The 26808-nt window shown below is 37.7% G+C and overlaps 1 protein-coding gene across 1 annotated transcript in view; it reads left to right on the forward strand.

Moving 5' to 3' along the window:
• The window catches only part of NHLRC2 (NHL repeat containing 2), a 38891-nt gene that overhangs the window by 2984 nt on the left and 9099 nt on the right, over positions 1-26808 (forward strand). Inside the window, exons 3-10 of the mRNA XM_048947049.1 lie at positions 7321-7776; positions 9415-9536; positions 10603-10732; positions 21139-21238; positions 21712-21943; positions 22394-22516; positions 23538-23747; positions 25395-25620. Coding sequence (XP_048803006.1) covers positions 7321-7776; positions 9415-9536; positions 10603-10732; positions 21139-21238; positions 21712-21943; positions 22394-22516; positions 23538-23747; positions 25395-25620 — 1599 coding nt within the window. The remainder of the gene's footprint in view (positions 1-7320; positions 7777-9414; positions 9537-10602; positions 10733-21138; positions 21239-21711; positions 21944-22393; positions 22517-23537; positions 23748-25394; positions 25621-26808) is intronic.

Here is a 26808-nt window from a genome sequence, read left to right on the forward strand (position 1 = left end):
CATCTACCCTGAGAGAGGGGATTAAGCTCTTAAAGATTTAAAGTTCACATCTGAAATAAAGCCCATCTCTCTCTGACCGAATGAAAATTCAGGGTAATTACTATTTAAGATTTAGTCTCTTGTCATTCTGATGACTTGTCAGAGAGAAGAGGTGTTCTTACACACAAACATATCAGCAACTAAATTCACTTGTGTTTTAGCAGACTAACTAGTTAGATGAACATTGTTACTTTCATTCAGTAAAATATTGTAATGACTGACACAGTAAACATTACTTTAAGGTTTACATTTTTGATCCTACAGTAAAGTTTCTGATCTGATTGTCATTCTGTCAGCATTTATTTTTGTTTCCCGTTTTTGTTAGAAAAACAGATGGCAGTGTCATTGAAATTAAAAGTTCATTAAGTTAGTTCACGTATATTGTAGGTGTAAGTAGTGCTTTCCAAAAGATTGAAATAGAATAATTTACCTGCTTTGAAAAATTTGACTGTTTGCTTTGGAGAAGTTTGAGAACTGGTGTAATATTTTAGCTATGAGGAGCTTCATTAAAATAACATCTTCATAGCTTTTTTTTTGTGAAGGAGGCAGTTTTAAGTGGAAAGCAATGAAGAAACTAGGAAGGGATTGTTCTGAATGTCAGGCATGCTGGAAAGAAGGTCTGCTTCAGAAGATGGAATTTGTCATTGAATTGATAACATCTTTAAGCAACACATTTTAAAATATATATGTTTAATATATTTAAAATATATTATAAAATATATATATAAAAATACAGCAGCCATCCCTGATTTAAAAAATAAACTAAGCTGTTAAATCTGTTGGGAACAAAAAGTTATTTTAACAACCTTGTACAAAGTACTTTGCTGACAGGGAACAAATGCTTTTTAGATTTGAGATATACAGGAACTGCAGTTTGGAAAAAGATGCTTGGGATGGAAGTAAAAAGAATAAGTAGAAAGAAATGACAGCAAGTGTATAGGAGATAAAAGTTACCTGTCAGCAAGAGATGAGAGGAAAGGCCAGCTTGAGACACTTGAGAAAAGTAAAGGCTGGAAGAATAAGACTGAAGTAGAAAGGATGATGGGCATACCAAAAATACTTTAAAACTACTAAGATAAGAACTTTTTTAGCATTCATCCTGATGCCAGAGTTTCATTCTATTTTAATCTGCTGCCTTCTTTAGCTAATGGAAGTCTGTTGTCCCTTCAGGATCTGGGGGACAGATTCACTTTCACTTGGGTTGGTTTCCCCATCGCTTACCTCAATTACAAAACCTACAGCATTTACACACACATTTCATTGACATTTAGCAGAAGAGTCCTGATCCAGCAGACAGTGTTATTCAGAGGGAAAAACAAATATTTTACTCTCACAGGTTATTTCACAGCACATTTGGGTCTTTAATCTGGTGTTAGAATAGCTAAAGGAGTGTTTCTCCATATTTCTGCATAATTGAGAACAAACCTTAATGTTGATATAATTTGCAGCAGCATCTTTTTGTGCATAACTTTTCATGTTCTGATTTTTGTCCACATGGTTTAAACCCTGTCTTGCTGGAAGAATGTAGAAACTTCACTAATACAATCATCACATAAGACATCTAAACAAGAATCTGGAAGTTTCAGGATGATCCTAAGCCATTAAATGTATCTTTGCACACATGCACACAGTTCTATTGTCTGGAATTTGAGATTTGTCTCAAAGTAAAGGCTGCTTTCCATAGGATTAAATGTCACCTAGCATCTTTATCTGATCTGTTCTTGTTGCTATCTTCAGTGGAGCTATTTCTGTTTTTCAAGTGGCGTTCAAAAAGTTATTTTAAACCCCAGTGCATATCCAGTTCATGTTATCAGCAGTCCAGAAATTACTTCTATAAGAGGGAGTACTTTCTAATATTCAGAAATAGCTTGGCATAACTCCAGTGTTATGCTCTGCTATAATCCTTCAAATAGTGTTTTAAATGGTGTGCATTTTCTTGTATCAGTGTAGCATCTGTTTCCACAGAAGTTCGCTTCATGAGGGAGTATTATAATGTCTATTATCCTTCCAGCCTTAATGATATTTTTGATGGATGGATAAAGCACTGCTACTCATCTTATTATAGTGAAAACGTTCAAATTGCTCTTCAGAGTTTATCACTTTATGATACTAGAATTTGAGTTGTCTCCCATTGCAACATGCCATGCCTAATGGATTGGCAACAATACTATTTCTTTGGTTTCCTTGATTCTCTATCCTTGAACTTGTTTTATGCAGCTCCTGTGCAGAGCTTCACCTTTCCTTGTTTTCTTCCAGAAAACAAGAGTTGCTACTCCTCTAGTTGTGGTTCTTCCCTATTAATACTGTTCTACAGCTGAGGAGAAAAGCCAAAATAGAAAAATAAGTCTCAATTTCTTTGTAAGCTAATAAAAAGCAAGTCAAAGATTAAATTGGTTTCTTTGGTTGGTGGGTTTTTTTTTTGAATGCAACAACCTCCTCTGAGCTCAATAATCCAACTGCTTAAGTCATGAAATAATAGCCTCTTACATTTCTGACACAAAATCATCAAAATAATTTACTTGAAATAAAAATTAAATACGAGTTGCACTGCCAAAACAATAACAGTGCTGTCAGCCCTACATTTTTAGAGACCATTCATCAAGTGCTAGCAATGCAGTGTGCATTGCTGCAGAAAGTTTCTTTCCTGGAGCAGGTGTCAGGCAACCCTAATGTACAATAGGATGCTTATTCTCCTTTTGTAGAAGGGGATTATTTATGCTCTGGCTTTTATACACTGCAATATTTTTGCTGCATTATTTGCAGTAACACAGTCATTCAGTAATCATATCATTATATTGGTTTAATCTTTAAAGCCTCGAAAAACAGAAAACAACACAGAAAACCCCACCCAAACAACCAACCAAAACCAAGCAGTAATGCAGGCATTAGAAGCAAGGTATGGTAGAATTCTTTATGTCAGGAATGCTTTCCTAAAGTAGAATTTGGATTTCTACATTGTAGAATAGAGCAAGATAAACACACATTCCACAGCAGGTGTTTGTGGAGGCTTTCTTTGAGAAGAAAACATTGTTAGGTTTAGAAATAAAACATTGGTTTATGGCATAGATAGGAGTATGTTACAAAGCTTTAGGGGAATGTAATGGCTTAATACCTGTTGATTTGTAGAGATCTTTAAGAGCATAAGGAGAAAAAGGTTTGACATCTTTGTGAAAAGTATATTTGAATAAAAGAGTATCCACTGAGCAATGCAGGAAGAGGAGATTTGCAGGTGTGCTTGTAGGTAAGAGGAAGAGCAGCCTAAAAGGAAGCAGCTGCTATCCTGAATTCAAACCAACTGGATTGTGGATAACTTGTAGGCCTTGAAGGTTTGAAGTCCTCTTGGGGGGAAAAAAAAAAAAAAAAATATATAGCAAATACCTGGAAGAAAGCAGTCCAAAATTTCTTAACTCAAAGAAGTTTGTGTAACAGAAAGCATTCTTCCTGTGCCAGCAAAGTTAAGGACTGTAACATTCAGAAGAATAACTCGCAGATTTAGACTAAATTAATTAAATTCAGCAGTGCTTGTGATGTGGAACTGATTCTTTAATGGGAGTGATTTGGCTTGCTTGAATCTAATGGCCTGTCTGATCAGAAGTCATTAGGATGACAGAACTTAGAGCAGCAGATACAGTGGGAGAGCTCTGTGAGAAAATGAGTAATAAATCTGCCAGAAGTATGATTGCAAACATGCAATCTTTTTCAGATTAAATTTATGGGAACTGATGAAAGTTTCATTCTGTTGTAACAAATGATTATTTTCAAATAAGTGCAGAATAGTCTTTTAATTATCTGCCACTACAGATCACTGAACAGTTCATGCTCTGAAGTCTCACTGAAAATTTGTTAAGAAAACATTTGAGATTTGCCTTCCCCAGTTTAGTGACCTTTACCATTTTCAAGTCAGCATCGAATAAAGGCACTTAGTTCCTTAGGAATTCGCACTGCACATCTGCTTTTATCTTTTTAACCTCTAAATTGTATCCTTCTTATATAAGTTTAATAGCTGTTCAACAAAGCCCATTTTTCCTTTAGTAGTACAGCACACCATTTTTCACTGTAGTATTTGAAGAAGCACAAATTAATCCAAGATGGAACTTAAGATAAATGTCATTTAAGAACCTCATTAAGTCCTTGAGGACTCTGCACAGTTGTATATTAAAGTTTAAGCATCAACAGAAGTGGATTTAGGTTGGATAATTTTTCATCCCTGACGCTCACAGGGTCTCCCCATCTTCTCCTCTTTTATGACATTACTTGTATTGATGATAAAAATATGGAATTCACTATAGACATCAGTAGCTAGGGGAAGGAAGGAAACTACAAATATTTGAATGTAAGCAATGAAAGAATCTATAAATGCTAAATATTTGCTTTGATATGACTGGAAAAGAGAAAGCATTTGTTGCTGTTAAAATATTTTTTAATTAATTAAAATTAACTAAAAAAGATATCAACCATAAGGATATTCTCCCTTCCCCATTTAATTTAGCCTCTCTACTCAATCTAACACATAAGATAAAAGATCATAACTTTTTCCTTGGATAAAGTAGTAGAATAATTCCAGTTACCTGTGGTTATAAAAAGGTTGCGACATCCAGAAACACAGGTGATTTTTCAATGCATAGTAGGGTACAACACGTGGTACGTACAGTAGTAACAGCAGAGCAGCAACATCCCAGGCTGTAACAAGTCAGGATCCTCTCAAATGGAACAGCAGCAGGCACAGGAATAAAAGAAAGAAGCTGCTTACCTTCAGAAAGCCTTAGGGGCAAAGTAATCTGCAGCAAGATAACATTGCTTCCCTGGCCAACCTTTAAATGAGGTCTAGGACGCCGTGGATCCTGGCTACACCCCTTCCAATCATTCAGGGGTATTGCGTGCACCTGAGCTCCCCTGGGTTGGCTCTGCCTTCCTACCAGGTGCTCAATCACTGGTTCAAGCCGTCACTTAGTATTTCCTCTACATAGGGTTAACATCTAAAGATTTCAATTAGATCAGCAGTTTGGGTTTAAAGTTATTAAAGTTTAAAGTTATTGTACTGCAGTTTTCTACAACTGGATGCTTGTGACTGTTGTTATCTTCCTGGCTTCAGTAACAAAAGATCTTCAGTATCTCATTCTTTTACGATGGCTGTGAGCAGCAGATTCTAGAAATGGAATGTTCTGAAATTTAATCAAATGTCATGGTTCAGATACTATCATTTATTTTACTTGCATCTCTGAATTTTAAAATAAAAATAACCCAGAACCCAAATCATCCCAGATTTGACAAGTTACTTTGACTGTAACAACATGACGTTTATGGCTAAGTATTCTTGAAGCAGAAAATGAAACAAAATATGTTGTTTGATGTCATGTACGTTGCTCATTTAATTTCCAGGAGTTTATGCTAGAAAACATTATTTAAAGCACTGAAAAAGGATCCAGAGTTGTTTGTTGGAGTGTTTGAGGATTTTTCCTCCTAGGAAGTACTGAAAAATGACTTTACTAAAGCAAGGTTCTTCGTTCTTTTCCTGTTAAGTAGGTGGGGGGGTGTAAAATTTGGGACTGCTGATTAAATTACTTACATGGAGTGGAAGTATATTTATTTTTTGGCATGCAGAGAAAAACTGATGAGTTCTGAACTGTAGATTTTCTGTCTGAGTTTCATTGAAGTGAGAAAATAACAAGCAATTCAGTTGTGTGCTTTTTGATCAATTTATGGCTGATGTTGTCTATTCCACATATACAAGCTGAATTATATTACTTTGTGCTTATCCAGCACCTTCATAGAATCAGAGAGTCATAGAATGGCCCTGGTTGGAAGGGACCCAAGGATCATCAAGTTCCAAACCCCTGGCACAGACCCTCCAGATCTAATGCTAGACCGGGCTGCCCGGGTCCAACCTGGCCTTGAACACCTCCAGGGACAGGGCATTCACAGCCTCTCCTGGGCAGCTGTTCCAGCACCTCACCACTCTCAGTAACATCCAACCTAAATCTTCCCTCCTTCAACTTAAAACCATTTCCCCTTGTCCTGCAGTTGTCTATCTTTTCAAAGAGTTGATTCCCCTCCTGTTCATAGCTTCCCTTTAGGTACTGAAAGGCTGCAATGAGGTCACCCCGCAGCCTTCTTTTCTCCAGGCTGAATGAGCCCAGCTGTCTCAAGCCTGTCTTCTTAGGGGAGGTGCTCCAGTCCCCTGATCATCTTCATGGCTCTCCTCTGGACCCTCTCCAACAGCTCCCTGTCTTTCTTGTACTGGAGGCTCCTGACCTGGACACAGTATTCCAGATGGGGCCTCACAAGGGTGGAGTAGAAGGGAACAATCACCTCCCTGTCCTTGCTGGCCACCCCTCTTCTAATGGAGCCCAGGATACGTTTGCATCCAAACTGCAAGAGCACACTGCTGGCTCATGTTCAGTTTTTCATCCACCAGGACCCCCAGGTCCTTTTCCACAGGGCTACTCAAGGTGCACTTTTCCCAGTCTGTATACTTATCTGGGGTTACTCTGACCCAAGTGCAAAACGTTGCACTTTGCTATGTTGAACCTCATTAGTTTGTCGAGGTCCCTCTGGATGGCACCACTTCCTTCTAATGTATCAACTGCACTGCTCAGCTTGGCATCATCAGCAAACTTGCTGAAGGTGCACTTAAGCCCATCATCGATGTCAGTGATGAAAATACTGAAGAGAACCTTCATGCTAGGATTTCAAGTGCAGTATCTCTATACTACTGATTATCTCTATTAAACAAATATAGATTTTTTGTTATGAACATTAAGAGGGGTAAAAATTGAAGATTAAATTGACTTAATCCACTGTTTATTTCTTTTTTAAAGCAAGGAGTAGGGGCCTGGTATGTGATAGGCACTTTTTTTCATGGTTTCCGACGCTGCCAGCTCTATGTGAAACACAGGGTACTGTTTTGATTTTAGGAGCCTGTACCATTCCTTTATTTTTTAAAGTTCCGTGTTATATTTATGATTCCTAGTTTACAGTAGAAAAGTATTAATTTTCTGTAAACACCACAGTTGTGTAAAGGAATCAGAAGTCAAAGAGGTGTGGTGAATACTTGAGAAAACACTGTATCAGTTGGACTGCTACAGCTTACCCATGATTATTTTCAAAGCATTTTCTGCAGTTTAAGAAATTAAGAGCTATTTATGACATATTATGCTTTTTACTTGTTCAACCCTCTTCATTCTGAAATGCACTTAGTTACGTTGGAGCACTGCTTCATTTTTACTTTTTTCCGTTGAAATGCAAATATATCTAAATGTAATAATTCACTTTTCCTTTCAGATGGTCTTGTTATTATTGGTGTTCATTCAGCGAAGTTTCCAAACGAAAAAGTTCTGGATAGCATTAAGAGTGCAGTTTTGAGGTACGATATTGTCCACCCTGTAGTGAACGATGCAGATGCAACACTGTGGCATGAACTAGAAGTGTCCTGCTGGCCAACTCTGGTCATTCTTGGGCCTCGTGGAAACATGCTGTTTTCGCTTGTTGGAGAAGGGCACAAAGAGAAGTTGTTTTTATTTACTTCAATAACACTGAAATTCTACAAGGAGAGAGGACAAATTAAAGATAACAATATTGGAATAAAGCTATACAAGGACTCCCTCCCGCCTTCTCCCCTGCTGTTTCCTGGCAAAGTGACAGTAGATAAATCAGGAGAAAGGCTGGTGATAGCAGACACTGGACATCACAGGATTTTGGTCACTCTGAAAAATGGGCAAATTCTACACACTGTTGGAGGTAAGGTTTTGTAAATTTTGTTGCAGACTTTTTCGTTTAGGGGGGACTGTGTTCTGTGGTGCTGCTTTGAGCTAGTAATTCAGAAGCATTGGGAGAATGTTTTTTCTCAAAAATCACTTTTACTGGACACGGGAGGGAAAAAGCATAGTACTATCAATGAGAAGCTCTTAGGCAAATGGTTGAGTTACCTCTAATTTTTTTTCTTTGTTTCATTAACTAAGTTCTGTATTTTTAAGTGACAGCCTATATGAATTACAAAAGTACAGTTTTTCTGTCTTCTGAAAGAGCTTCAAATGCATTTAGATTTAAGTGATGTATATCCACATCTAGCAGCAAGATAGGGAAAAAAAGATACGAATGCTTCCCTTTCCAAGAGGAAAAAGAGAACATTGGATTGTGGTGGTGTGTGTTTCGGGAGTGCTTTTTGTTTGTTTTTGACTGAAGAGCACCTCTCAGTAGGATCATCAAACTCCCTATACCAGTGGCACAGACAGTGCACTGACTCATTATCCAAGTGAACCTTGCTCAAAGCATCAGTCTCAGTGCTCTTCTCCCACAAGAAGCACAAATAGGGTTTATTATGACAAGAATCAGACAGTTTGGTTTCTGTTTTGTATATGAGCTGAAGTCTCTGCTGACAAAACACTCATCAGTGTTCTGGGATGTTCAGTAAAGAGCAGCTTGGAGGGATGTGTCCTAATCTCTGAATTGGTGCCTTTGGTCCTAGTCATAAAGGAACGACTGGAACCCAACACACTGGTACCTCAGTATTTCATGTCTGCTCAGGTCTGAATTGTATGCTGACAGTAAGTCGTAAAAGTTTGTGTATTTTAGTGACTCAGTTAAATGATTCTGTGGGCAGAAAATAGTGTAATTGAGTTGATAATAGAGTAATAAATATGGGCATGCACAGAGGTTGAAATTGCTGTATTTGCATCATAAATCATGTTGCGCACGCACTCATGAATTTAAATGTCTTCTGCTGACACACAGTGCTGATGCACTTTAAATGTTACTCCATCTGAAATACCATGCCTACACTGATACTGCTTATCAAGGTCGCATTCCTCTCTATTTCTTCGCTGTGCTATGCAGAAGGCTGTCACTCCATCATGCTCACTGTTCTCCCATGTAATTTGTTGCCTGTCATCTTTTTGCTGTTTTTGTTAGTAATGAGAAAGTGCTGCTAATCAAACCCATTGTATTTACAGTAAAATCGAAACCACTGAAATGGAATTGAGGTTGGGATGTAAAATCTTTGCTGCTGACTTGCTCTGATGTAATTAGGAATACATTTTAAAAAAGAGTTTCTGATTGCTGTCTTCTGCAGTTACTATTGCCTCTCAGCAAAATGGAACTGGAGCAACGTAGACCCCTACTAAGACTTTTCTGTGAAAGATAATCTTAAAGATGCAGAGAACTCATGGAGAACGAGTTCAAAACTTAGTGTGGGGCTACAGCAATTACACATCACAGTGGCTAAAATGAGGCTCCGCAGAATGTACGTAATGTAACTCAGCAGGGCACTATGGGAGCATCTTTTAGAACATGTGATTATCTTACAGGTTTAAATAGACCGGCTATTTTTGAGTTTCTTTTTCTAAAATGAATCTTGAGTTTGCTTTGGTTCATTTATAGGTCCAAATAGTGGAAGAAAAGATGGAAGATTTTCAGAGGCAGCTTTCAACTCACCACAAGGCGTTGCTATAAAAAATAATGTTATTTACGTAGCTGATACAGAAAATCATCTAATTAGAAAGGTAATTTTTCCATAAGAAAATTTAATCTCTTGTGCCTTGCCCTACTTAGTTGAAAATGTATATCAAATGACTTATTCTACAGATACTCTCAACATCGAGAGAGAAATTTGGTCTAACAGCTTCCTAAAAAATGCCTTTGTATGGTGGTTTTTTAAAGGGCTGCATCTATCTTTTGTACTTCCTTGCAAATGAAGCTATGCACTACTTCTAGTGAGTCTTACCTTCCTGTTATAAGAAATAACTATTCTTAGTGCTGGAAGCAGAAGTTGTTTTTGTTTCACTTCCAGTTGTGGCAGATTCTTATCAGAAGTTATTGTATTCTTACGGATTGGTGGGTATCTAAATGTTTGGGTCTACAATCTACTTTAATCCATGTGGGGTTTTTTTTCTGTTTAACACATGCAAGTTCTTAGCACATAGAAACATTGCTGTTAATATTTAATTGGAATTGGATCTCAAGCCCAGTGAGGTCAAACTTAGAATAATGAGAAGTTTGCTGAAGCAATATCGTGTTACCTTGTTATTAAAAGAGAAATATCAGAAGTCACTTAGAATATAAACATAGGGGAAAAAAAAGATAAGTAGATTTGGGCTGCAGAAATAGAAAATATTTTTTGCTTCAAGGCATGAAATGAATTGCAAAAATAATTTGCTTAGTATAGATTATTTTATGTAATGATGAGAAATAATTTACAGTATCTGAGCTCTTATAGCATATTCCTTTAGAAGTTTAAAGTAACCACATCCATCTGAAACACTTCTCCAGAAAATTTTAATGCTTTCTTCTAAAATTGCTGACCAAATCTGTGTTAAATTTTGGTGCATCTGGAAGAGAAATGCACTCAGTTGTTTTTCCTGCTGCCTTACCCTCCTATCACCAGCAGAAAGCATTATGGTAAAATTAATGATTTTTCTTCAAGCAAATGCTTGAAATTTATTAGGATTTGAGTTTTACTTGCAAAGATACACCATTTATGACATAGATTGTCTCAGATTATCTGTATTACCTCTCTATTAACTATGCTTGCTGTTGTGTATTTAGCATGTATAATTTTGCTTCTTACAGATTGACCTGGATTTAGAGATTGTGACCACTGTAGCAGGCATTGGGATACAAGGTGTTGATAAAGAAGGGGGAGCAAAAGGAGAAGAACAGCCTATCAGCTCTCCGTGGGATGTGGTCTTTGGAAATTCAGGTGCAATTTCAGTTGAGCTTTTAACAAAATCTCACATGCATGAGTGTTTGCTGAATGTTTTGTTGTTCTGGTAATAACCGAAAACATGAAATATTAAGACATACTTTACAATTGAGTCTAAAAACTGGTGGTTTCATCTGTATAAGTACCACTATTATTAGCTGAGTCTGTGTTTCTGATGTGAATCCTGAAAAAATGTGAGCTGTTAACCAACCTGAAGAAAAATTCTTCTGTAGAAAGTTACGTATTTACTCGGTCCAAATACAGAAGGAAATTGTGATTGCCTTTGCTAGCCCAGTGCTTTGTGCCAGGATGACTGAAGAAGCAGCTGCATTTTACAGGAAGTGTACATTGTCTGAAGTTCCTTTTCTTGGCTGTATGGACATCTCACCATTTGTAAATATTTGAGTTTAGGAAATAAATTTTATCTGATGACTTCTGCTTATTCCTGTTTAGACGACGTGAAATTGTTAGCCTAATAGATCATGGTAGATTCAAACAGATAGAAGAACACCTCAGAAAACACCTTCCAAGCCTCAGGGGATCATAATGAAGTCTTCACAAGATAGTATGGAAAAAATCATCTCCTGAGGATTTAAGTGGTTTTCTTTCTTGATCAACTTAACACAGTCCTGAGCCTGACATCACATAACTGCCATGATTTTAAATGTTATTAACTGGGAGTTAGTATCTTCCTTTCTTACGTTTCCATTTCAGTATGATTTAGAGCTTGCAAATGCAAGTTCCTTAATGACAGAAAAATGATTGTCTGTGGCACAAAACCCTTTGCATCAGGGAGAAAAAATTAGTTTAAGAGAACATGTAGCTATTTCACGAATGCTGATTGTATGCTAGTCTTAGGATACAAATACATTGTTATTATATACAGTGTACTGCCAGCAGCCTTGACTACTGAAGTAAGCCATAGGCATCAATGTTACGTTTAATGCTGTCAGTGACCCTTACAGATTGAGAGTCCTACAGAGTCTTACTCAGGGAAAGCTGAAAGAGGATCTCACCAGATTTGGATTGCTGTTTATGATTTTTTCCCAGTCTGATTTCACTCTTGTGATCCAGTAGACTGTTGTGTCTGAGTGCTACAGTTCTCATTTTAGTGAACCACACTGAACCAGCAACACAGTTGCCGTGGGATGTTGTTGCAGAGCCATTTTACAGATCAGTAATGGAGAAGAATTCCAACTCAGAAAGTACTGCCCCAGTGGATCAGAAACTTAATCCTCTTAACAGAACTATTCAAAATATACATTAATTATACTTTGCCATTTTCATGGTGCTTTTTTTCCTGCATCAACCGGTAGCTGAGTATCTGTTGATACTTTTATTTTTGAGAGCTCTGATGGTTAAGTAAAACGTTAAATGATATGATTGTTATCAACCTGAACACAGTAATCACTGAATTAGTCACCTGTAAAGAATTAGTCATCTGCACTGTTTAACATTGCTGAATTTTTATCAGTGTTTATATAAAAATCAGATTTTCTAAATGCACTGTTTTCAGAGCAGTGTAGGATTTTTTTGTATTCAGTCACATCCTACCAACCAGTTGGCTGCTTAGATCTCTAAAAAATATTATAAAACTTTGAATTTAAGAGGAGATTAAATCAATTTAATGTCCTCTTCTTTGAGAGAAGAATAGGATAGATAGGTAAAATGAGGGGGCTGCTTTTAGGATTTCTTAAGAGTTTTGATATGGTTTAGTGTGAGAAAGGCAAGGTAGGGAAAATGTAAATGATTGTAATATCTATGTGAATCTCTTCAGTAAACTGTAACTAGAGGGAGTTGTGGAAACATGAGGTTATGCTGAGTAGTACTTTAACAGCAATGTGTCCCATAGCCCAGTGTCATCAAAGTACAAAAGGCAGACAGTATGTTGATGGAAGCACAGCTTGAAAATGACTTTGATACAGCAAATCTGCTTGGAATGCTTTGTTAATATTTAGTAGGGGGCAATACCACATACTGCCACATATTGTACATATGAAGAGAACAGTTGAATTACAGATGACCACAGTGTGAGAGCAATCTTGTTTTCTAAATGTTCCACTGGGCAGGACAAAATTTGGCATAGAAAGGTTGGTAAAGTTGGTAAAACTTCCTACCTAACAAGACTGCGGAGTCTTTTTGGAAGTATTGGAAAATGGGTTGATGGTTGGTCATGAGCTGTAGATGTGAGGTGGTACATAGCATCTCCTTGAAGAAGGGTAATGAACTAGATCACTTCCTGAAGCCTCTTTAAGTCAGTGTTACAGTGTGGAGGATTTGCTCTCTGTTCTCCTTGGAGTATGTGGTTGGCATTTATGATAACAGCGCTCAGAAAATGGCGTAAAACAAAACTGAAGACTCCCTTTCACCATCCCAGGCTGCAGTACTCCAGCCATGCTCTTCAGCTTCCTCCTGCATTCCTTGGCTGAGCCTGTCCTGCAGATAGTTGCCTCAGTTCCTTCCCCTGCTGCTCCTGAAAGTCTCCTAAAACAGCCTTACATGTCAGAGCAGCAGCCTCAGGCTGGTCTTTTCAATGCAGCTTTCTTGAAGGGTGTTTCTGATACCTCGTGTCATGGTGTCACATTCATTTCATTAGGTTTGTTAAAAGAACTTCAAAACATGTAGCTGGGGTTGAACTCTGTGCAGCAGTCTCTATGTTTTAGATTTTAGGGGGTCTTTCTAGGGGGCTTAGCTTACTGGACTAAAATGAAATCTGTCAAATGTAGACAGCACTGATGAGTGGTTGGTACAAGTGCTTACTTATTCTTGGTGCGTGTGCAGTATTTTTGGGAGCACCATAGAAATTGGAATGTTTTCAGGGGACCAAAATTGCAAGTAAGTCACCGTTTTCAAGGAAACTTGAAGAATCAGAGGAGTTTTGAACAAGTGAATGAGTGATGCTCACTGTAGTGCTGTCTTAAGATGAAGCACAAAAACAACCAGATTGTGCGCAAGGAGCCAGGACTGTGTTGTAGTTTGCACCACATATGCAGTATGGCATGGATACAGTCATGAGCTGCAGTGAGGTTTTTTTTCTTTTGTTTTGTTTTCCTTAGGTTTGTTAACACTAAAAAACTCATTGGGTAGGGTTTGTCTTAATGCAAGTCGCTGGAACCTAGTAGGACATTCTCATAAGGTCCATTAGAATGCATATGTTATGTGGTAAACCCATATGAAGCTAATTCTATTGGAAGCCTCTACCACACAGAGAACTGTCCGTGAGCAGAAAGCCAGACTTCTGTTGGTGACTCTCACTGTGCTGTCTACAAGTTATCAAAACTATTTTGTCCGTATCTCTTAATGCATTTGGATGAATAAAGTTTCCCAAATGACTTTTGTTTGCATCTGGAGAGTAGTGCCCATTCCTGTAATGTAACTGCAAGCTGTGGGAGTCTATGAGTGTTTGAAAAACTTATGGTTCATTATTCCAAATTTTATAATTTATAATTCTGACTTTTGCCAGAACTGGAATGGCATATGGGAAATAGATTCATGCCTCTCTGTTTTCCATAGATCTATGTAATTTAAACTGTACAAGAAACATTTTTTTTCAGAATGTAGATTTATGGATATTACAGTTTTTAAACAAGTGATGGCCCAGAGCCATGCTAATCAAAACATGAGAGGAGTTAAGAAAAGAAAAGATGCAAGTGGTATTAAACAGCTTCTGCTGACCTTTCTCAGAGTGTCAGAGGGAAAGGTTACATCTTGAGAGATTAATTTTTTGCCTCTATCAATCAGATCTCATCCAAGATTAATCCTCCTACATAAAGTTTAAAGTAAGTATTGATCAATTTAAAGACTGCATTGTTTGCTTCGTAAGTTTTTAATGTATTGTTTGTTGTGAGCTTAAATTCAGATCCTGGTCTAAATAAAAGGTGCCGTGCACAGAACTAAGAAAAGCCCTCAGTTAATCCTCCAACTCTGTGTTCAGAAGTCATTATCGCTTTGAGACAGTAGGCATAAAGGTGTGAAGTAAATACAAAGCTTAGTTGTAACATTTCAGTTGTCTCGTGGATCCCAGATGACATTTAGCCTGATTCAAAGCCCACTGAAGTCCTCAAATCTGTTGCTGACATCTGTTGTGGCGATACAGGAAATGGTTTCAGTGAATGACATTTTTTTGTGTTAATTCACTTCTGAGAATACTTAAAGAGTCAGACTTCTTAATTCCATATGCAGTTCAGTTCTGTGGTTTCTGATCAGTTTTGAAAACCTGTATTCATAAGGATAAAGTTCTCATTTAATCAGATGAGCAAAACCAAAGACCTGACAGGGTATAATGTCGTCCTTATGAAAACCAGATTTATCACCGCTGGCAGACAGTTCTGTGTGATTAGAATTTGCTTTCTGTATATTTTGAAGATAAAACTGTTGAGAGGAAAAGTTAATGAAGGCATAGATAAGTTCATCTTCAGAGCAGATGCTACTATTATACTTTGAACCATCCTGACAGTACTTGTATGAGATAACAAGCTTCTGTTTTATACAGATGCTGAAACTTGAGGCACAGAGGTTAAGTGACTGAAATACCTCTTAATAGGAAGGTGATAGAAATGTCTTTCTAAGGTAGGGGGGTTAAGACAAACATTGTGCTGGAATTCTGATAAACACTATTCTTCCTTGCCATCTTTAATTGAGGGTAAGCTTCAGTTTTGCCCTCCCCTTTTGAAAGTCTTGAATGAACTCCATGGATTAAATTCTGTTGTTGAAAGTGGTTCTGGAATTTGAATCGACTCAGATTATGCAAGAAGCAGACAATACAGGGGAAGGGCCAGCAGCTTAAAAATACATTATTAAATGACTGTGTGCTTTTTTAGCTTTCTCTGTTGTCCTCTTCTATTTTTACTCAGTGGGTGTTGAAAGCAAGTGATGCTTAAATGCACAGTTGATCTGAGTGTGAAATGTTCTTGATAGCTGCATTCTTGCTGGGAGGTAAAGGACAATGACCTGTGCTTGGTGACATAACTGTGTGTTTCACATTCCAAAATCCAGTCTGAAGTTGCATGATTGTATCCTATTTATAGATCCTCCCAAGCACAACGTTGGCTGTGCTTTCAGTAAACTAACTGGAAATTTTTAAGTCAGTGTGGTATTTACATTTTAAATAGTATCTATTATTTAAGTGGAAGTCCCATACCTTATAAGACTGATACAATCTTTATAGCCCTTAAAGGGCAAAAGTATATACAGTTTTTTCCTGGTGTTTCCACTAGACAGTTATTTAGTACAAATGTATTCCCAGGGAAATACTCTTTGGTTTTTTTTCTGAATGATTCCTAGCAATTCTCCCCTAATTTTACAAACAAAAAAAAGCAATAATCACTTCAGCTATAAGTAATTAACATTACATTGTGTGTGTGAACTGTCTCTATCTTGGAAGCATGCTTTTCTGCATGTCAGTTTTCTTTTCCCTTTTAGTTTGGTCTCATTCTGGCATCGAGGCTCTAGCCTCCACTGACTTGTGGAAGGAATTTTCCTTGGCTATGGAAATTAAAGGGCTCCTTCATGAGATCATCAGGCTTTAATTAGGAATCATTTCTTTTGATGACTCAAATTTGAATTGCTCTAAATGTATCTTGCATATATGATATGACTGCATGATGTATCAGTGAGGACTTAGCTGAAACACAGAAGGCCTTCTCATGTCTTCAGAGGTTTCCAGTGCAAAGTACCAGCTCAGAGATACCTATAGCCAGCTTTGGGCAACAGCTGCCCCTCTAGTCATGAACGGCACAGAAAGTCACATTAGAAACATTGCTGACATGAGACAGCTTTGTCAGTCTTCTCAAACCAAATCCTAAATCTCTTTGTGAATGGTCCTTAAGTGATTAAAGAGTTTATGGTACTGCTGAATAGTAACACCAATAGACTTCAATAGTATTTTACATATTCACTGTAGATTTAGGGCAGGAAAATAGATACTGGTATTAATATAACACGCCTTTGAGATGAACATAACATCTGAATGGGAGTTGAGACTGGATTTCCACCGGTGATCCTATATAATTTAGTTTGACAGACTTATTTTCTATTAAGACTTTTCTAAATCTTGACAAAATGGATAATGATGATTTTCAATAGCAAAGGAAACATTTGGTTTAGCAGATACCATCTGAACAGATAGCTCAGTAATATCTTCAGTTCCATGACTTTTCAGTGCCCTCTGTATATTTGTATATTATGATACTTGTACCTGTAATGTTGGTTATAAATTATGATATTTATACCTGTAATGTTGGTTTCTTATACAGTTTCTTCCTTCCGCAGTGTGCAGGTCTTGTTTGTGAATTAGAAAAATGTTAGAACTGTTGGTCAGATGCCTGAACACTCTTCGGCATTGGATACTGTTTCTGATGTTAAGTTCCAGATGAAGATCTGCTGAAAATAAACATCCCTGACAAATCTTACAGAGGCTTTGATGAGCATGTTAGGTCAGGATGAGTGGCTTCTGAGCTTGCCTGCTTTGATGCTGAAAGCACTTTTCAATGTGGAAAGTTCATTGAGGGGGAGTGCAGTACTGACCTAAGCTTGACTGTATGTGGTTGTTCTCTGACAAGAATGAATAAAACATGTAACCAATCTTAGCTTTTTCGTAGTTATGTTATTGTATCCGTCAGTAGATAATCTAAATTAGTTTGTTGGTGTTAAAAATGCCGTCAGATCATAGCTGTTATTTTTAGTTCTCTTTTATCTCTCAAAGTTGAGCATCCACTTGCTATTCATGTGCATGGATTTCCCTTGATTAGAGGTTAGGAGTCGTTTACTGAGGAGGAAAATTCTAAATGCATTTTGTTTCATGAAAGATCGTGCTGTTTGCGTGATGCAGAAGTATGTGAAAAAAAGCATGGAAAAAAAGAAAACTAATTTTTCCTCCTCAAGAGGGATGATGTGTAAGTGTGTGTCCAGACTTAGAGTGCTAAGGCATTTCTTTCTGCGACTTGCTGTCTCTGTCTCACTGGAAAAAGAACAGTGATTCTCTAGCCATTGTATTAGTCAGATTGGGATTTAGTGTGCTAAACTTCCACTGGCTTCAATGAGGACAAGGCTTATATCCATATGCATGCAAATGCACCATGTGTGCCTGTAAGAGGAGGGGGCCATTGATCAGCCCTTGTTGCCTGTGAGGGTTTTGCGCCAGATGATCATACCAACAATCTTCTTGGTTACTGTTGCATTTTTAAAAGATAACATTAGTTGACGCAAATTATATTTTCAAACTTGAATCTGTTTAGAAAATACCAGTGGTGCCAGCTGTGAGATGTGACTTTGATTTCCAGACTTTCAATTCCCAAACTGAAAGGAAGCAAGAAGTCCCCACAGGGGCAACTGGAAGTGTGTGGCAGGCCTGGGAATGGAATCTCTTCAAGTAGGTGTTGCCTGCTACAACAGATAGTCCGTTTGGTGTGTTCAGATTAGTGTCTTTAAAAGGTCAGCAGTATTCCTAAACTATTTAAAATTGAGTGTGTGTACATACAGGATTATGAGTTCTTAAAACACAGATATGTAGCACAGGCAGACTCAGGAACTAAAAAGCACTGAAATATGGTATACCACATCACACAAATGCATTCAGAGCTCTAGTTTATTAGGAGTGAATCTTTCTAATGTAAGTATATCACTTTAGTAAGCCATACTCTGCTTTGATACAGGCAGCACTAAAGATAAGAAAGTACATACCCTAATAAGGAGAAACTACACTGGACTTTTAGAGCAGCTCGAGATAGTTTGGAATGTGCTTAATTGAATAAATGTAAAAGAGTTGCTTTGTTCTTTTATGTTGTTTTATAATAAATTCTTTAAAAGTAAATTCTTTCCAGTCAAGGATGATAAGGAGTTATGGCAATGTTGGCATTATCATCACTTCAGCAAGCAGTTCTCCCCAGTTCCCTCCTCTTGTGAGAACAGTACAAGGATGACAGTGGTGCTGTATCCCCAAAATGCTTAATCCTCAAAGAAGAGTCTGAGGTTTTTTTGATTGTTTGTTTCCATTTCATAACGTATAACATTAAACTCTGTAGTGTCAGGACCACCTTGTTTAAAAAAAATGTTTTCTGTGTGGCCATTGGCATTGGTTTTGCTTTTCTGGTTTTCTGTAATTTTTTTTTCTATTAAATCTCTGACATATTTTCCACAGCTCAGTGTGTTTGTGCTGTTACTGTGCTTTATCCATTCCATTTCTTTTAACTACTGTCCAGAAGAAAATATTTGTTCCAGTGATTGCTTCTTCTTGTTCTTATTTACGTTTCCTCTCTTGATCTCCAAATGAAGAAGGAATCCTATCTCTGTTGATCTTGCATAAAATTTGAAATTAATATTTATACTTTTTTTCCTGTGTCTCATGTTTGATGAGCCTTTTGATGTGCAGAATTAGAGTAAGGCACTTTTTTTATGTTTAAACCTTATAGCTGTCACAGGGGAGCAGCAGTGGGTGGAATTACAGAAATTGGATTTTATAGAACGGAATTTTCTGAAATGCTCAGCTCTAGTCTTCCTCCTTCATTTAATTGTTGGGTGAAGTGAATATGAAGTAATGAACAAAGCGGTTTTCGACACCCCTCAGAATGCAGAGTGCAGCACAGCAAGATGTAAAGCTTGCTTTTGGAGTTGACCAGTGATTTTAGCATCCCTCTGGGATCCTCAAAATTGTAGCACCTGAAAAGTGCAAACTGTACAGCGTAGACACAAAGTCCTGGAAGTAGATCATGCACTTTATAGGAAGTAGTAAAATGTTTCCTTAGTCATTTTCTCAATTCAATCTCTTAGAAACATGCTGGAACCAAAGGGGATTCTGTGTTTTGGGGAGTTTTGTTAGGTGTGTGGGGCAGGGCACTGTATTGCCAGTGCTTTGGTAAAAAGCATTTGTCTCTGATGAGTAACAAAATGTTTATTTCCAACTGATTTTGCAAACATTCCGTCTCATCGAAAAGCATTCAGGTATTTTGGAAGTCTGACTTTTCTTCTTGGAACTTCGCTTTGAGTAAAAAACATGGAACTATGTGGAAGTGCAGGAGAGAGTCAGCAGAGTTCCTTTGATCACCGTCTTGGAAACTTGTATCTTCATCCAATAGGAAAGGCTGAACCAAAACTGCATTGCAGTTGTACCAGTGCTACTCCTAAGAGAGCTCACAGTGAGCAGATTGATGCTGAAGATGGGGTGCTGTTTTCTTCTGCTTTCAGTCTGCATTGCAAAGAAAGATTTAGGATTGAAGGAACAGCAGCAGAATATCAATTGGGGCAATTGTGGCAATTTCATTTTAAAAGATTGCTTTGGACTGACTTCACAGATCTAAGATGTTGGCAAGCATTTCACATATAATTGCCTTTGTTTTGGAACCTGGGCTGGTCCAAGGGGTTGTTTGCAGGAATAGCTGTGAGATGGAGGTTGCTTTATAAGCTCATATGTGTTAAAAAGTATCTGTGAGCCTTTTAGAAGTGCTTTTCTGTTGATAAGGTAGTAGTTAATTTTAATTTTTAACCTGATATTATTTCTTATGTAATGTGATATATTTTGAGCTAGAGAGCACTTGAATATTCTGTTTCTATTTCTGTTGTTTTATTTGTGATATTATCTAGGAGAGCTTTGTTTGATTTTATAGATGTGGACTGGTGAATATTAGTGTTGGAAAAAATTAGATGCTTGCTATATGCCTGATCAGAACATCACTGTTCCATAGCTCTGCATCTTTTATGTGCAATAATGTGTGTGTGCACAGGGAAAACAACTCGGAGACTGGACAGCGTCAGTTTGCGTTATGTTAAAAACATTGTGTACCCTGTCTTTGCTGTCATTAGTGCTCCACTGGGTTCAGTGGGACTGCTAAGTGTAACACAGTGAGAATATCTGAACTTTCAGGATAACTGACCAGGAATTACCATGAACATTTGATCTGAAAGGTGCTTTCCTTGTTATTCCTCTCAAGGCTTGTAAACAATGATGAATAGCTTTTGATTGTGTCTAATTTGGCCATTAGCTTAGTTTAAAACAAGACAAAAAAACCACCACCCTGAAATCCATGATCAGGAAAAACACATGTGTTAACATACAGTCCCAAAATGACAGGTGAAACATGGACCCAATAGCAGAACCTTCCAAAGAGCAAATCCCGTTTGAAGTATTGTCCTTACCAGGTAGAGATATTAAAAACATAATTCTATATCCTTGGGAAGAGAATGTAAGAACAGTAGCAGATTTCTTGGTAAATGAAAGACATTCTCTTGCTCTCTTGCTCTGTGGCTTGTTTATTTGTTTTTTGTTTTTCCCTGTGGCAAACAGTGAGCTGGAACAATGGGGATGGCAGGATTGGTTTGTTGGCTTGTTTGCTTTATGATTCATTTACGAAGGGTGGTTTTTGTTTTTTGGTTCTTTTTCACCTGTTCTTATATATCCATTTTTTTTTAAGTTTCAGGGACCCAGGAGGACGATGTTTTATGGATAGCAATGGCAGGCATTCATCAGGTATGGGCACTGATGTTGGAAGGTGGAAAACTTCCAAAGGGAAGGTAAGCAGTTGCAGTAGGAGACATGTGAAACTGCTGTTTGTCTGGATAACTAGCCTTCAAACCCTAAAGAGACAGATAAATTGATTAAATTAAAGTAATTTAGCTCAACCTGTAACTTAGCTTAAAGCTTGCTACTGCTGTTCAAAGTGAAAAGGCTTGTGTCCTTTAATGGCTGTGTGCTTTTACCCACATCTGTTAGAGGAAATGAAATACACTACCTTTGCTAAAAATCTCTATGACAGTAAGGTACAGTTGTACATTTTAATGTTACTTTTCATTCCATTTGAATTATCTAGTGGTGAGTGATAAACCAAGTTGAATTAAAAGATAGCATAAAGCCTTTGAGTAATTCCTTATGCCGTCATAGTAGAGCCGTCTTTATAACTTACAAGTGCTCTTCCTGTATTTTGTTTCTGCATAACGTCTGAACTATGTCAGACTTGTTCCTGAAGATAAGTGCTATTTTTCTTCAGTGATTTAAAGAAAGGAGTCTGTCTTCGATTTGCTGGGAGTGGAAATGAAGAGAACAGAAACAATGCATACCCTCATAAGGCCGGCTTTGCACAGCCTTCTGGACTCTCTCTGGCTTCCGAAGAGCCGTGGAACTGCCTTTTTGTAGCAGACAGTGAGAGCAGCACTGTGCGAATGATCTCTCTGAAAGATGGAGCTGTGAAGCACCTTGTAGGAGGAGAGAGAGATCCATTGGTAATCACTTCAAACTTCCCCACACTGCCCTACTAATATTTCTCAAGCCTGACCTGGAGGAACCACTTTTGGGGTGAGAGGGTAAATTAGTTTCTGTGGCCGTCAGTTTCTTAACTTCACTGCTTGGAATGCAAATGTGTGCCAGTGGTGGTGCTCAGGTTATAGTGCAGACTGTTGCTCCTCAGATACAAAATCACTTGACTTGTTTGTAAGATAGTTGAACAGAAACTGCGTTGCGTGGTCGTTAAAGCCAGCTGGATTCATACTGATAATTTAAATGTGATAATTTCCATTTCCATCATTAGCATTCTTGCTTCCTCGTTTTCAGTATCCTTTTTTTGAAGTTGTCATGATATTTTTTTTTTGTCAGTGAATTTCCATTTAATTCCGACAGTTTAAATTAATACCAGCATTGAATAATCAAATAATTTCATTTGATAACATCTTCAGAATTTGTTTGCCTTTGGTGATGTGGATGGAGCAGGCATAAATGCCAAGCTGCAGCATCCCCTAGGAATAACATGGGACAAGAAAAGAAAGCTGCTATATGTGGCGGATTCCTATAATCATAAGGTAAGCATGTAGTAGCTTGATAGGTACACAATTCACAATTCTTCACAATTTTTACTACTGTAAGAGATTATTTTCAGAATGTATGAAGATTGTGCTTGGTTGAGCTGAAGAAACAAACGATAAGAGTTCTTTTGTGGGTTCTTTTCCCTTCCTTCCTTCCTTTATAAGTCCTCTTTACCCATTGTTTTGTTGCCATACACTGCTGTGTTGATATGGTGGCGCCTTGAGGAAGGTCAGTTTTGTGCCAAGTTACCATTCTAACTAAAGACTCATTCCTTATATCTTTCTAAAGATGGTGAACTATGGCAAAACAGCTAGGAGTGTTTATTCAGGAATACTGCAGGTTTGATAAAACTGGGAGAGCAAGAGGACTGGCTCTTTCCTCAGAAAAGCCACCCATGTTTTGAATTACCCCTTGGAATTCAGAGATGAGACATTGTTTTATATGACTGCTTTCACATGATATTGTGTAAGCTTTCATAAAGTTTCTAGCTGTACGTTGATTAATTGCATTAAAGGCAAGTAATTTGTTTTACCTGAAGACTAAGGTAGGTATCAGTAAGCACTCATTAAGATTTCGGGTGCAGATGCGATTTTGTTTAAAGCATTATACATGATCAACTTTTTTGCTATTACTTTAAATAAAAAAAACTAACTCGTCCATTTTTAGAAAAACATGTTTAAAAGTCTGCCTCCCAGTTTTGTTGTCTTACTGTTTTGCAAATGTTTTCACAATGGCAACAAATACTAGAAAAAAACAAGCTGTTCAGCATATGCTTATACCAAAGGGATAGGTGCCTTAAGTGGAGAAAACTGAATGAAGTCCAGGAAGAAAGGAGGGAGATGTCTTTTGGTAAAGTATGGTAACCTGTCTTCTAGGACACACGCTTGTTAGCTAAGAGAAGCAAGTTTAGCACTGTCTCCTGAAGATGTGGGATATAATATAATGCAGAACGTCTGAATTCTCGTGTTTCTTTTTCAGAAAGTGGAATTTTTTTCCTAATCTTTTTTTAAATCTTAGATTAAGGTTGTAGATCCCAAAATGAAGAACTGTGCTACCCTGGCAGGCACAGGAGAAGCAAGCAATGTTGTTGGCTCCAGCTTTACACAGTCGACTTTTAATGAACCAGGAGGTTTGTGCGTTGAAGAAAATGGCCGTTTGATGTATGTTGCAGACACAAATAATCACCAGATTAAAGTGCTGGATTTGGAAACAAAAGTTCTGTCCATGGCAAGTAATATTTATTAAACAGCCTGATAGTGGTGTTTCTTGGTGTGAATTACTATTCCAGGCTTTGGCAAATGGCAGAAAAAACGTCTAGCTAATAAAGTTGTTGGTAACTTATTCACATAATGCTTTGTGATGATCTGACAAACAAGCATCACCTGTTGGCGTCTTTGTTCAAAGTCCTGGTCCTTGGAAAGCCATCTTTTGCATGAAAACAGTGATTATCCTTTATTAAGTAATAATAATGCTGAAATACGAGCTATTAAATAGTGTAGCCCAGTTTTTCAGTATGAAAATTTTGTAAGCAACAGCAATTCCATTAATAACGAGTGGAATTAAAATCAATGACCAGGTCCTCTAATTAAGGCATAAAGTGTGGTTTGTGGAGACCACTGACTTGAGGTGCGGTACATAGTCTGTCCCAAAGATAAGATGGCAATCTGAGGTGGCATTTTTGCCAAATTTCAGCTATTCTACATTTTCTACTGCATAAACTGTTGTACAGCAGAGCAAATCTCACCCTGTGTGCTTTGTGTATTTCTGTGTAGCTTACTGTGCTATAGCTTACTTTATAGCTTACTTTTCTTACTTACCACAGTGTTTGTAACAGATCCTACTTTGTTAACACTGTTGTCTCTACTTCTGCATCTGTGTTTCTGATATATAAATATACCCCCAAATTTGCACAGTGTTGAGAAAATAAAATACAGAAACAGTAACTTGCTGCATCTATCTGGAGAGAAAAGTCAACAAACATTTCTGTAACATAACTGCTGTGGGGAGAGCAAGATTGTTGTTGTCACTCTCCTGTACTTCCAAAACTACAAGTCTGTAGATCCAAATTCTTCCAAGTTTGACAAAAATGCATTCTGTGATGTCTTAATATTACTGCTATGGTGCTGAACGTCCAAACTTACTTCAAGCATGAAGTTTTAGTGTATGCTGTGCAGAATTTCATGTCTTCCTTATTTGGGGCTTTCAAGTTGCCAAATGAAATCCACTTTCAAATCCAGCAGTGCTCGGTGTGCTTGTAAGCATGAAAGCAAAACAGATTTGCACTGCTGTCCATCTTATAATGGCACCATGTTTTAATGTTCTCATAAATATATGATGTAGCTGTCCTGCTGTTTTCTTGTAAGTTTCTTGCACTTCACAGTATGCAATCTTAATGTATGTTTAAATTTTCATGCCATGTAACATCTAGGTTCATTTTCTTGGAAATTGCTGTTTACTTTGCTGTATAATCTGCAGAGTTAGATTCTTGGATTTTATTTCCAAAGGATACAGTTAGCACCCAATCAGCAGAAAATATCTCCAGATTTTATTTAAAATAACAATGGAAGGCAAATGCTAAAAATTTCAATTAAATAGTGGATATGGTAAAACAGGTACGGATTTTGTGATTTTAATAGCAAACATTTTTCTATCAATCAGTTTCATCCTTCTAATTTAAGAAGTCATTTTGCCCTTCCTTTTCTCCACCTGTCACTGCAGTATTATTGCATCTATCAGACTCTCAGAGTGCAGTAGCTGTATTGTCATCTGTTAATTTTCCTAGTCCGTGTCAGCTGTGAAAGTGAGGCTGTGTTTTGAAAGCCTACTTGCTGTACCAAATCGAAGGAAAATTAATATTTTGATTTCTGCTGGTAGTTGCCTATCCTGAATCCAGAAACCTGCGATGTTACAGATCATCTGGCTGCACAAAAGGACCAAACTGCAAACCTTCCAAAACTGCCTAAATCTGCTCCAAACATTCAGCTTCCTTCGCTGAGTGCAGCTCCCGGTCAGACCATTCAGTTTCTATTGAAGTTGACTCTCCCTCCAGATTCAGAATTGAACGAAGAAGCACCTAATGCCTGGTTTATCACAGCAGAAGGTAAAGAGCTTACGTTGCTTTATCGTTTGAATGGGAGTAGATAAGAGAAGTAGATATTGTCTTTATGTGCATGTATATAATACGTGGGATCTCAGGCTGATGAACCAAAACGTCCCTCCCAGTCTGCTGTATTACTTACATCGTGATATGCTAAATGCCATTTAGAGTTGCTACGTTTGAAAATCAAAGTGGGAAGAATTAAACAAAAACCAACTAAGCAAAAAAAATAAAGCACTTGGTACAGCAGAAGCCCAGAAGGTTTTTGCTTGAGTTAACGCACGCTGCAGTAATTCTTGTAAAACTTCCTTGAAACAAACAGCCAGTGAGGGCGTGCAGAGGTGCTGTTCCCAGAACAGTGGAGATTTTTCCTTCTCACATGCTTGCCCTCTTTATTCTGTCTCTCTGAATGGCTCATCTCAGCCTCACTGCCTGTATGTGGCAGAAAGCTTCTCGAGAAGCTGAAACATATTCCAGAATAAAATTCCACTTTTTCCTTTCGTCTCTTCCAGAAATGGAGGAACATTTGCACCTAACCATTTTGAACTGACTTTGTTGTAATTCCTGGTTGTTTATTTGTGCTTGAGTATTTCTATAACAAGGCACACCTTATATCAGAAATAAATTTTGGTATGTCAAGGAAGCAGAAATTACTGACGTTTATTGGAGGTTCTTTCTGTGTGACTTTGGATGCACTGTAACTTCACATCTTGGTTACTGTGAAATGGGAGTACTGAGTCTAAATTAATCTCTCTCAATAAATATTTAAAGGAGCACGTGGAACACGTTCATATTGCATGTGACTGAAATGGTTTAATTGCACCCATCATTACCATCCTTACTCTGGACTCTGCTTTGTCCATAGTTGTGACTGGTAACTAGACTGTGTGAGCGTGTTCCCTGAAGTTCCCTTTGGTACAAAAATAGTAAGGTTATCTGAAAAACCTTCTCGCAAAGGGTGACCATTAGTGAGTGCTTGGAGACAATGTTTTCCAGTGTTCCAGCTGCACTCGGAAGGGAATATCTGTCAGTGCCCTTGGAAGCACCATTCCAAAGTAAAAACTTCCATGAAGTACCATTAGAACCAAGTACCATTTGAAAGACAACCATATGAAACAAAATAACCCGTGGCTTTTCACATTCTTTATATGTTAACACCATTTTGCCTGGCTCTTGACTTATTCAGATACG

The sequence above is a fragment of the Lagopus muta genome, chromosome 5 (genome assembly GCF_023343835.1).
Source record: "Lagopus muta isolate bLagMut1 chromosome 5, bLagMut1 primary, whole genome shotgun sequence".
Taxonomy (NCBI): Eukaryota; Metazoa; Chordata; class Aves; order Galliformes; family Phasianidae; genus Lagopus; species Lagopus muta.